This window comes from Heloderma suspectum, chromosome 7 (assembly GCF_057233095.1).
Source record: "Heloderma suspectum isolate Gila_16-S chromosome 7, 16-S_ref, whole genome shotgun sequence".
Lineage (NCBI taxonomy): Eukaryota > Metazoa > Chordata > Lepidosauria > Squamata > Helodermatidae > Heloderma > Heloderma suspectum.
In genome coordinates this window covers 4,705,462-4,718,401 of record NC_139464.1, presented here as the reverse complement: position 1 = coordinate 4,718,401, position 12,940 = coordinate 4,705,462, and the positions used below count along the sequence as shown (strand labels likewise).

The window sequence follows — 12,940 nt, the reverse complement described above, 5'->3', positions numbered from 1 at the left end:
ATTGGGGAAGGAGTACGACAAGGCTGTATATTGTTGCCCTGCTTATTTAACTTATATGCAGAGAACATCATGAGAAACGCTGGGTTTGATGAATCACAGGTTGGAATTAAGATTGCCGGGAGAATGATCAACAACCTCAGATACGCAGACGATACCACCCTAATGGCAGAAAGCAAAGAGGATCTAAAGAGCCTCTTGTTGAGGGTGAACATGGAGAGTGCAAAAGCTGGTTTGAAATTCAACATTAAAAAAACGAAGATCATGGCATCTGGCCCCATCACTTCCTAGCATATAGAAGGGGAAGAAATGGAAGCAGTGACAGATTTTATTTTCTTGGGCTCCAAGATCACCGCAGACAGTGATTGTAGCCATGAAATTAAAAGACGCTTGCTCCTTGGGAGGAAAGCTATGGCAAACCTAGACAGCACAATAAGAAGCAGACAAAGGTTCATATAATCAAAGCTATGGTTTTCCCAGTAGTAACGTATGGCTGTGAGAGCTGGACTATAAGGAAGGCTGAGCGCCGAAGAATCGATGCTTTCGAACTCTGGTGCTGGAGAAGACTCTTACGAGTCCTCTGGACTGCAAGGAGGTCAAATCAGTCCATCCTAAAGGAAATCAACCCTGACTGCTCATTGGAAGGACAGATACTGAAGCTGAAGCTCAAACATTTTGGCCACCTAATGTGAAGAGAAAACTCAATGGAAAAGACCCTGATGCTGGGAAAGATTGAAGGCAAAAGGAGAAGGGGACAGCAGAGATGGCTGGATAGCATCACTGATGCAATGAATATGAACTTGAGCACACTCTGGGAGAGAGGAGAGGACAGGAAGGCCTCGCGTGCTATGGTCCATGGGGTCACAAAGAGTCAGACATGACTTAACGACTGAACAACTGATTGACTGACATCAATCCCTGGGAAAATTCTGTAAGCAGAATTGTAAAGCAATCTGTAAGCACCTTGAAAACAATGCAGTGATTACTTGAAGCCAACATGGATTTGTCAAAAACAAATCCTGCCAGACGAATCTGATCTCATTTTTTGATCAGATACCTCGACTTCAACAGAGCTTTTGACAAAGTGCCCCCTGATATCCTGATGTGCAAACTAGCTCAAACTGGATGAAAAAATGATCAGGTGGATCCACAGTTGGCTACAGAATTGGACTCAAAGAGTACTTCTCAATGGGATCTTCTCAAACTGGGGAGAGGTAACGAGCGGGGTACTGCAGGGCTCAGTCCTGGGCCCAGTGCTCTTCAACATTTGTATTAATGACTTGGAGGAGGAGGTGCAGGGAATGCTGATCAAATTTACAGATGACACAAAATTGGGCAGGATGGTTAATACTTTGGAAGACAGAAACAAAATTCAAAGTGATCCTGATAGACTGGAGTGCTGGGCAGAAAACAACAGAATGGAATTTCATATGGATAAATGCCAAGTTGGGACCAGGATACCTGAGAGAGCACCTCCTTCCCTACCAACCTGCCCGGTCACTGAAGTCATCAGAGGGCATGTTCCTAGTGGTTCCACATGGACCTATGGCCTGGCTGAAGTCCACCAGCAGAAGAGCCTTCAGTGTGGTGGACCTCTTCCTGTGGAATTCCCTGCCTTTAGAGGTCAGGCAGGCGCCAACATTGTGTTCCTTCCAGCACCTCCTGAAGACGTTGTTCTTTCAAGAGGCCTTCCTTGCATGACCAGCTGTGGTTTGCTGAACTCCACTTCGTTGAGATTTGTCTTTTTTTTTAAATGTTTTAACTCTTTTAACCATTGTTTTATTCTTTATCATGTTGTTCACCGCTTCGAAATCTTCTGATGAGGAGCGGTATATAAATATTGTAAATAATAAATAAATAAATAAATAAGTTCTGCACCTAGGAAAAAGAAACCAAATGTACAGTTACAAGATGGGGAATATGTGGCTCAACAACACTACAAGCAAGAAGGATCTTGGAATTGTTGTCGATGACAAGCTGAATATGAGCCAACAATGTGATGCGGCTACAAAAAGGGCCAATGCTATTTTGGGCTGCATTAATAGAAGCATCGCTTCCAAATCCCGGGAAATACTAGTTACCCTCTACTCAGCACTGGTTAGGCCTCAGCTTCAGTCCTGTGTCCAGTTCTGGGCACCACATTTTAAGAAAGATGCAGACCAATTGGAGAGGGTTCAGAGGAGGGCGACAAAGATGATCAGGGGACTGGAAAGCCCTATGAGGAGAGACTGAAAGAACTGGGAATGTTTAGCCTTGAGAAGAGAAAACTGAGGGGAGATGGGATAGCGCTCTTCAAGTCCTTGAAAGGTTGTCACAGACAGGAAGGCCAGGATCTCTTCTCAATCATCCCAGAGTGCAGGATACAGACGAATGGGCTCAAGTGACAGGAAGCCAGATTCCGGCTGAACATCAGGAAAAACTTCCTGACTGTTAGACCAATATGACCGTGGAACCAATGACCTAGGGAGGTAGTGGGCTCTCCCACGCTGGAGGCATTCAAGACGAGGCTGGACAGCCATCTGTCAGGGATGCTCTGACTTGGATTCCTGCATTGTGCAGGGGGTTGGACTCGATGGCCTTGTAGGCCCCTTCCAACCCTACTATTGTATGATTCTATTATTCTACTTGCTGAACTTATGTTTCAGAAGTAAAGGCCCATCTAATAATTCTAGAGCATCACTGACACAGACCTAAAGAAAGGGGTTTTAGGCATATTTATCTCTACCTTTTTTAAGCCTCTGTTGAACCCACCTTTTGTCACGATTCCCTTAGCCCCCACTTCACTTCAATGCCCAAACATACACAGCCTAGAGGCTTCAGTCTACAGCTTTTAATCCATTACTTCACAGGGTCATACAGATGCAAATTCTCAGAGAAACTCTCCCTCTACAAGGAATGCCTTCAGGGGATCCAAATAGAATTTGAGTTGCCCACTGTTTGAAGAGGGAGGTGGTCTCGCTAGCCTAACTTAAGGGGGGAGGTCCCTCTCTTCTTGTGAGGCCTCTAAGCGCAACTTCTCACGCAAGGCCAATCGGGTAGACCGTCTAAGTTCCGCCCCTTCCTTCTCTCTCTTTGCTCTGCGTCTGCACCTGGTATCTATTAGGTCAACCCCCGTTTGCTGCCTCTCATGGGGTGGTGGTGAGGAGAGACCCTCAAGCTCAGCCATCTGTACGTTTGTAATCTGAGAAGCATGCCTACTCATATCTGGACTAGTCTGGGAAAACACCTCCCCCATGTCTGATGGTTCTCCTTCACAATCTGAACTGCTATCCCACTCCCTTTGCTCAGAAACACCCCTGACAACTTTCAAGATCTGTGCAAAAGTCTCTCTGAGAACAGTTACACCTCCACAGCTGAATTATTTTTAGGAAGAGACAGCCTGTTTGCTACTGGATTGGAAGTTCAAATCAAAGGGCAGGAAAGAGAAGAGATAGTTGCTCTTTAAGAATAAATCCAATGGGAACAAGCCCTCAGTGTCTCAGCTAAAGTACACTAGAACTACAGATAAGCTCTTTAAAGATAGCACTGAATTAAGAAACTCAGGAGAAGGAAACCCTTTTGCCCTCTTAATGCCCCCCAAACCCACCTGATAAATGTGGTTCAGCTTGAAATGCTTCAGGAGCAGCAGCAGCAATGCCGAAATGGCCTTGACAATTATCTCTTTGTGCCTGTTTACATCAATCCCCAGTTTCATGCTCTGAAGGACTGTGATCCTAAACCAAGAGGGAAAAGGTGAAGAACTAAACAGCAGTGGAGGTTTTATCTAGCCATCATGAAGGAGGTGAGAGGGGAAGCAGGGCTATTCCACCAGCCTACTGAAGGACCATCTGCTTTTTTCCTCTTCCATCTGCATCCCTTTTTTCTTGTGTATAGAGTCTTTTTTAGATTTAAAGTCTGCAGACAGGCTGTCTTGTTTTACTGATTGCACATAAACCGCTCTGAAAACCTTTTTTTGGCTGAGGAGCAGGATAAAAATACTTCAAATAAGTAAATAAATCATGGCTAACAGCCATGATAAACTCCATAAATTGTCTAACCCTCTTTTAAAGCCACACCATGGCTCTTACCACATCTTGTGGCAGTGAATTCCATAAATTAAAGGATGCATTGCATGAAGAGATAACACTTTCTTATTTACCCTGAATCTGTCAATTTCACTGGGTGCCACCCACCCACCCACCTCCACCCCAGTTAAGAACATCAGAAGAGCCGTGCTGGATCAGACCAAGGGTCCATCTAGTCCAGCATTCTGTTCACACAGTGGCCAAGCAGCTGTTGACCAGGAAGCCACAAGCAGGGCACAAGTGCAACAGTACCCTCCCTCCCATGTTCCCCAGCAACTGGTGTACACAGGCTCTCTGCTTCTGCTACTGGACGCAGCACATAGCCATCATGCCTCCTAGCCATTGATAGCCTCCTCCTCCATGAATTTGTCTAACCCCTTTTAAAGCCATCCAAATTGGTGGCCGTCATTACATCTTGTGGTAGCAAATTCTACAGTTTAAGTCTGCACTGGCATAGCGCATTATGTTCTAGCATTATGAGAGTGAAAAGCATCTCTATCCACTTTCTACACACCATGCATAATTTTATAAATCTCAATCACATCACATCCTCCTCCCCCGACTTTGTTGTTGTTCAGTCGTTCAGTCATGTCCAACTCTTCGTGACCCCATGGACCATAGCAGGCCAGGCCTTCCTGTCCTGCGCTCTCTCCCCAAGTGTGCTCAAGTCCATATTCATTGCATCAGTGATGCTATCTAGCCATCTCATCCTCTGCTGTCCCCTTCTCCTTTTGCCTTCAATCTTTCCCAGCATCAGGGTCTTTTCGAGGGAGTTTTCTCTTCGCATTAGGTGGCCAAAATATTTGAGCTTCAGCTTCAGTATCTGTCCTTCCAATGAGCAGCCAGGGTTGATTTCCTTTAGGATGGACTGATTTGACCTCCTTGCAGTCCAGGGGACTCGTAAGAGTCTTCTCCAGCACCACAGTTCGAAAGCATCGATTCTTCGGCGCTCAGCCTTCCTTACAGTCCAGCTCTCGCAGCCATACGTTGCTACTGGGAAAACCATAGCTTTGATTATATGAACCTTTGTCGGCAAGGTGATGTCTCTGCTTCTTACTATGCTGTCTAGGTTGGCCATAGCTTTCCTCCCAAGGAGCAAGCGTCTTTTAATTTCATGGCTACAGTCACCGTCTGCGGTGATCTGGGAGCCCAAGAAAATACAATCTGTCACTGCTTCCATTTCTTCCCCTTCTATATGCCAGGAAGTGATGGGGCCAGATGCCATGATTTTAGTTTTTTTAATGTTGAGTTTCAAACCAGCTTTTGCACTCTCCTCTTTCACCCTCAACAAGAGGCTCTTTAGATCCTCTTTGCTTTCTGCCATTAGGGTGGTATCGTCTGCGTATCTGAGGTTGTTGATAATTCTCCCAGCGATCTTAATTCCGACCTGTGATTCATCCAACCCGGCATTTCTCATGATGTACTCTGCATATAAATTAAATAAGTAGGGCGACAATATACAGCCTTGTTGTACTCCTTTCCCAATTTTGAACCAATCGGTTGTTCCACGTTCGGTTCTTACTGTTGCTTCTTGACCCTCGTACAGGTTTCTCAGGAGACAGGTAAGGTGGTCTAGTACTCCTATCTCTAAGAATTTGCCACAGTTTGTTGTGATCCACACAATCAAAGGCTTTAGTGTAGTCAATGAAGCAGAAATAGACGTTTTTCTGGAATTCTCTTGCTTTCTCCATGATCCAGCAAATGTTGGCGATTTGATCCCTAGTTCCTCTGCCTCTTCAAAACCCAGCTTGTACTTCCAGTAGTTCTTGGTTCACATACTGCTGAAGCCTAGCTTGTAGGATTTTGAGCATAACCTTGCTGGCATGTGAAATGAGTGCAATTGTACGGTAGTTTGAACACTCTTTGGCATTGCCCTTCTTTGGAATTGGAATGTAAACTGACCTTTTCCAGTCTTGTGGCCATTGCTGAGTGTTCCAAATTTGTTGGCATATTGAGTGCAGCACTTTAACAGCATCATTTTTTAGGATCTTAAATAGCTCAGCTGGAATACTGTCATCTCCGCTAGCTTTGTTGTTAGTAATGCTTCCTAAGGCCCACTTGACTTCACTCTCTAGGATGTCCGGCTCAAGTTCCGTGACCGCACTATCATGGTAATCAGGGACATTCAGATCTTTCCTGTATAGTTCTTCTGTGTATTCGTTCCACCTCTTCTTAATCTCATCTGCTTCTGTTAGGTCCCTGCCTTCTTTGTCCTTTATCATGCCCGTCTTTGCAAAAACGTTCCCTTGATATCTCCGATTTTCTTGAAGAGATCTCTAGTCTTTCCCATTCTATTGTTTTCTTTGATTTCTTTGCATTGTTAATTTAAGAAGGCCTTCTTGTCTCTCCTTGCTATTCTCTGGAAATCTGCATTCAGTTGGGTATATCTTCCCCTTTCTCCCTTGCTTTTCGCTTCCCTTCTTTCCTCAGCTACTTGTAAAGCCTCATCAGACAGCCACTTTGCTTTCTTGCATTTCTTTTTCTTTGGGATGGATTTCGTTGCTGCCTCCTGAACAATGTTACGGACCTCCGTCCATAGTTCCTCAGGCACTCTGTCTATCAGGTCTAATCCCTTAAATCTATTCCTCACCTCCACTGTATATTCATAAGGGATATGATTTAGGTCATACCTGAATGGTTTAGTGGTTTTCCCTACACTTAGTCATCTTTTAAATTTTTTTTTATACTTCTGAAGGAATACAGGCCTGGTATTTCTATAGAGCCCATGCAAGAAAGAAAATCTTCTGTTGCTGTGGTCAGTCAAAAGGAAACATGTTTACTTGATGCACATTAAAAACTTGCTGGGTTTTGACTGCTTAATTAGGTTAAATGAGCAACCCAGCAATAGGAGAGGGACCATGGTTCAGTGGTAGAGCACCTGCTTTACATGCAGAAGGTCTCAGGTTCAATCCCTGATATCTCCAGGCAGGGCTAGGACAAAAGTCCTGCCTGAAGCCCTGGAGAGCCCTTGCTGCCAGTCAATGTCAACAATACTGGGCTCGATGGACCAATGGCCTGAATCAGAATACGGCAGGTTCCTTTGTTTCTATAAGACATATCGGAAAGGGGGCGCCCATAGGGTTCCATGGGTACTGGAATGTAAATACTGGAGGAGCACTAGGTAGTCACAAAATGTTGCAGTATAGATTTCTCCTGTCCAGGATACTCCATTCCCTTCCCCCCTCACCTGGTTTTCCATGCTTCTCCCCCAGTCAGTCAGCAGCATTTCACAACCAGTGAGCATGCTCAGTACTCACTGGGCTGTTGTTGGGATTCCCCACCCCACATTTTTGTCCCATACATATATCAGGTATCAGCAGGCTCAGGGGAGTCCCCAGGATTGTAGAATTTATTTTATATATATATATACACACACACACACACACACACACACACACAGATTATATATATATATATATATTGCTGATACCTCCCTCTTGTGTGCGAATGGTGCCAGTTTAGCGACATTCTCCAGTTTGGCTCTTGGACAATTGAGATTGCTATTAGTATTTAGGATTCCCTTTGAACCAGAGTTTACAACAAACACCTGGCAAAACAGGAAATTTAAGTGGTCAGATTTTGATGGTAAAATTTGATCTCAAAATCTGACACACTGGGAATTCAGAATTCCACTTCCTAGTATTTTCATCTTGTTGGTATCTCTTAAGCTGTCCTTTCACAGATGTCACCCAGCTGGCGATCAAGCAAGGACTTACGGCATCTCCTCTGGTAACACATCTGCCAGGATGTTGATCGAGTCAGTCTTGGCTTTGGAGGTTGGAGCTGCAGCTAGAAGGATCTTTAGCAAGGCTATCTGCAGCAAGGAGCAGAATAACACCCCCAACCCCCAGTCCCCAAATTAGTCATTTTTAGGAAACTGACAGATACCTCCCTTCCCACTCCCTCACAGCAATAGGATGGGAAGGACCTCCAAAAATGAACATGTTGTCTACCCAAAGAGAGTGGACCTGTTGCCAGCAGCTTAGGAAAACCGAAGAGCAGGCTCAGATGCAATTCCATAAGGGCCAAATTGAATCAACTATCCTTATGCCCCCCACCCCACCCTGAGGAACATCTAGTGTAACAGAAAAGTCCCCCAGGCCCAGCTGTCAGTGTGTGTTATTTATATATATTATACAGACACAATACTTACCATGTACTGTGGCAAGTTGTACAGCATCACCTGATAGAGAATTTCACAAGGTGTCTCCTGCACATCCTCTTCCCCCTGACACACAAGAGATGAGGTACAAATGGAGGGACAGGAAATAAAAGCTGTGAAGTACAATAGTCAAAAGACACTTCCAGTGAAGCAGGAAAACAGGAATTGGTGCAGTGGCACCTCAGTCCCCAGGGCGATACTCCTACTTCTTTGGAGAAGCAAGTGTTTTCCTGCAAATTTCCCCCATGTGAAACATGCAAACTGAAATTCTGGGTATAGCACCCAAGAACTGTGATGTTTGCACTTCCACCCCCAAATGGCCATTCAAATCCAAAATACAGTGACCAGCCAGCCCCTTTTCAGGAAGGAAACAGAACCACAGTGTCTTCCCAAAAAGGATTTAGCAGGATGCCGCCTGGAAATTATTCTGCAATTCTCAGCAACTGGGGCCACCTAGGAGGTTGAGAGGGATGGTCATGCGGGGTGCCCCAGGAGGATGCTTACCAAAGACATAGGGCACTTCTCCATCGCCTCTTCATTCTTGATCTGCACTTCAGAGATTGAGATGTATTTGTGCTGAGGATAAGATGTGAACAAGAGGCATTGATCTAAAAATCAGGGAACTTTGAGAAGAAACTTTGTTCTTGGGACTCAAATGTTCTGTTCCAGTGTGATGTTGGGCACCACAGACACCCAGGAAGCCATGGTTCCTTACTTGTTGCACCAACATGGCAGCTGGTCAGAGAAGGGAACTGCAGGCATTTCAGGCCAGCTAACAGGAATTCCTAGGCAAACTCTTACGAGACAGGGAATCCTGCTAAGGACTACTGTGCCTTACCCCGTGACTACTGAGGAACCAGAGCACAAATCCCGAGACCCTCAGCCCTAACATGAGACAAGGCAGCTCAACCACGGAGGTGATTTCCCTGTGGGAAAATCCATGACATTCACAGCCAGATCCATCTCTCAAGTTATCACTTATGAATTACCGGCTGCCTATTTGTTACCAGGCCAGGTTTAAGGTTTTAGTTCTAGTGTACAAAGCCCTAAATAACTTGGGACCAGGATACCTGAGAGAGTGCCTTCTCCCTTACCAACCTGCCTGGTCACTGAGGTCATCAGAGGGCATGTCCCTGGTGGTTCCACATGGACTCAAGGCTGGATTGGAGTCCACCAGGAAAAGAACCTTCACTGTGGTGGGCCCCTTCCTATGGAATTCCCTGCCTTTGGAGGTCAGGCAGGCGCCAACGTTGTACTGCTTTTGGCACCTCGTGAAGATATTGTTATTTCAGGAGGCCTTCCTTGAGTGACTGGCTGCAGTTTATCAAACTTGTTTTTATCAAAACTCTGTTACTTTAAAAAAAAATAATTTAGCATGGTGTTCTTATTCTTTATCCTGTCTGCTGTTCATCGCTCTGAGATCTTTGGATGTGGAGCAGTATATAAATACCGTAAATAAATAATAAATACATTACCTGTTTTAGAGTCTTCACACTTTCATGGATGGGGTGCGGTAACCCTACTAAGGTATCCGTATCTCTGCACGAGTGAGGGGGCAGGGAGAAGAACAAGAGAAGGGGGTTAAGTCTGAAAACTGGATGGTGGGAGTAAGGGGAGAAGGACTGGATGTAATTTTTCTTCTTTCTGTTTTGGCTTTACAAGCAGAATGTGCAGGTCTGTTCTAACAAGGCCAACTCTGCAAGGATATTGTGTTCACAGCTGCCTTCCTCCCTTCTCCCCCCATCCTGCTGCACTTATAAACAAATCAGGAGAAAGTGACACAGCATAACACAAAGATTGCACACACTCACATGCACAGATAAAGTGGGAGGTGATGCCAGCTCCCTCCTCCAGACTGCCTGGTAGCTGTCCACCAGGAACATGTCCAAGCCCAGAAAGGCTGGGTGTGCAGTCACTGGATGCCCACAGCTGCCTAGGGAACACTGCCTAGATCCACCCTTTCTTAAGTAGGACACAGGTAAAGGCAGTTCTGTCTCAGCAGGCCTCTAGCACTGGCTAGAATCTAGCTAGATTATGGCTACAATCTAGCTTACCTCTGGGCTAGATGAATGAACTAGAAGCTGTATTTGGAGGGCTCTGAGATGGCTGCTATAGGATGTTCTAATGAATGTGTATTACAAAGAGAATTGTATTACTTTGGGTGTTACATTTTAATAATTCTTTGTGCTGCCTTAGAAAAGCAGGTCCAAAGACTCCTAATGTCAGGCGTCCTCAACCTGGCGGCCTCCAGATGTGTTGGACTACAACTCCCATCACCAAGCCAGTACAGCCATTCATGCTGCACCAGGATGATAGCAGTTGCTGTCCAACACATCTGGAGACGGCCAGGTTGAGGATGGCTGACTATATATATATATATATGTAGCTTCATGCCACAAAATTCCACCACAGAAGTTGCACAAACCCTGCTTAGACTCTTAAGACGTGCAGATTCTGCACAAGGGTAAATCACTGCATTTTGTAACATGCAAAATGGCACCAAGAGAGACAAGTCTCTTCTCCATTCAGCCAGCTGCCAATTCAGTCACCAGCACTAAGAGAAAGCCCTCATTTAAGAAAACTGGCGAAAAATAGCCCCAAAGAGCAATACTCTCCTCCTAAGTGCATGATACTCACTGCCCAAGCGTGAATCCGATGAATTTGTTCCTGCTTGCCTCCAAGAAATGTTCTATGTCCTTCTGCCTGGAGTTGTGGGGAAGAAAGGAGAGGGAAATAAATAGGAAACACACACCATAGATTAGGGGGGAAAACACTCTCATCTAGGACACCTTGAGATAAAACATTGTGCCTCTGGCCAGTTTATGTGGACACACAGAGGTGATTTGGAACTATTCTGAATATTGGTATATAGGTCAAGTAGAATATTTATACAGGTTTCTGGAGGCCACTGCCCATCTCTTTTAACATGGTCTAGAACTGAGAACTTTTTTCCCTTTCTGTGTTATTTATTCTCTCTGCAAAATTCTGTTGTACTCAATTCTAATACTTTGGCAGGGGCTGGATTATGAGGGGTGTGGGTGGCACATAAGTACTGGCTAATCGACACCGTTATTTTCAACACATTTTTGGCATGGCAAAGCCAAACCAGGTTAAATGTCACTATGAGGTCGGTAGTAGCATACATTTCGCAACACAGGACACAATCTGATGACCGCTAGACAGCGTCTAGATGGCCACAGGATTTTTCATTTTCTGGGAACCAAGCTCGGAGCCAGGGCTCCAAGCTCGGTTCCCAGGAACCTGACGGCCCTCCCCCTTGTAGGCAGCATGGTTCATCCCCAGCTCTGCACTCCTAGGAGCAGTCTAGAGCAGGCAAAAAGGGGGCATTCCAAGGGACAGGGAGGGGAGGAGACCACAGAAGCACCGTTACAATGCTTTCTATGTGCTGCTATGATGCTTCCTATCCCTGGCCTCCATCCCCACTCCAATGCACCCCAGCTAGACAGCTAAAATCGGCTGTTTAGCTGCAAATGCAGGGCAGCTGGCGCATGGAGAGGATCCCTTCCATGCTCTGCCTGCCCCGCATTGGATAATCAGCTGCCTCTGAGTTCGGAGGCGGCCGACTATCCCCATAGGATTGCACCTAAGACATTCTTTGGGGTTGCAACTTGGAGGTGGGCTGATCACACAGCCAGTTCAAGCTAATTGAGGCAGACTTCACCATGTCAAGAACAGTCGCTACTGTCATCTGGTCCCACATATTTATTTATATATTACATTTCTATACCGCCCAATAGTCTGGGTGGTTCACAAAAATTAAAGCACAAAATACAGCATAACATCAGGGGTTATTCCTACACCTACCTTGCTACTGGAAGACCTACCCCTTCTTTGCAGGTAAACAGGCATGGGAGAATTAATTGAAAACAACTTCAGTGTAGTGTAAATCAATAGGGTAGCTTTCCCTGCTATCAGCAGAAGCATAGTTGGCAGCGCAATGGGGCAGGGCATTCTCAGTAGGGCATTGAGATTGTTGAACTGCCTCCCCCTTGGGGTTTGCGTGGCCCCTATGCTATAGGCCTGGAGTCTCCTATCTGGTGACCACAGACACCAAACTTAGTGCCCACCAGGCTCTCTGCCCCTCCTAATTTTTACTTAAGATTTTTAATATTTTAATGGGGGCGGGGGGGGGGGTTGCTGCCATGCTACAAGGCGAAGTGCTGCCCTCTAGTGCCATCTTCATTTGGGTTCAGAAGAATGGTTTTGTCTTTTGGAGCTCAGAGCCCACCTTTGCCTTGCGCTTAGGTTTTTGGACAAATTATTTTTCTTTTAGTCTCACCAGTTTGCATTTTTGAAAATGAGTATTTTCTGATAGGCCAAGCCCACTATGGCAGCTATTTTCTGAATGGGCAAGCCCCACCATGGCAGCCATTTTGTGAGAGTGTCCAAGATGCTCTCTCAAAATTCCAAATGTGCCAACCCACCCAAAAAGATTGGGGACCCCTGCTGTAAGCTACGGGTGCAATCCTATGCATGTTTAGGCAGAAAAAAGCCCTACAACCCAGCATTCCCCAGCCAGCATGGCTAGCTAGGGACTGCTAGGAGTTGGAGAACTTTTTTCTATCTAAACATTTATAGGACTGTGTCCTAAGGCTATTTTATTTCGCTGGGCCTTTGGCCTTGACTGACTGTTGTTCTGGCTCTCTAGAGTATATTTCATACATGATAAGATTTATTTTTTGGCTGCTTTTGCTCA

At 45.5% G+C, this 12,940-nt stretch overlaps 1 protein-coding gene across 4 annotated transcripts in view; it reads right to left on the bottom strand.

Annotated features, from left to right (window-relative positions):
* The window catches only part of STRIP2 (striatin interacting protein 2), a 51,464-nt gene that overhangs the window by 13,031 nt on the left and 25,493 nt on the right, over positions 1-12,940 (bottom strand). For all 4 annotated transcript variants that reach the window (XM_084808933.1, XM_084808931.1, XM_084808932.1 and 1 more), the window contains exons 11-16: positions 10,861-10,926; positions 9,699-9,762; positions 8,728-8,799; positions 8,215-8,289; positions 7,778-7,875; positions 3,584-3,710 (exon numbers count right to left, since the gene is read on the bottom strand). In XM_084808933.1, the coding sequence (XP_084665059.1) occupies positions 3,584-3,710; positions 7,778-7,875; positions 8,215-8,289; positions 8,728-8,799; positions 9,699-9,762; positions 10,861-10,926 (502 nt within the window). The remainder of the gene's footprint in view (positions 1-3,583; positions 3,711-7,777; positions 7,876-8,214; positions 8,290-8,727; positions 8,800-9,698; positions 9,763-10,860; positions 10,927-12,940) is intronic.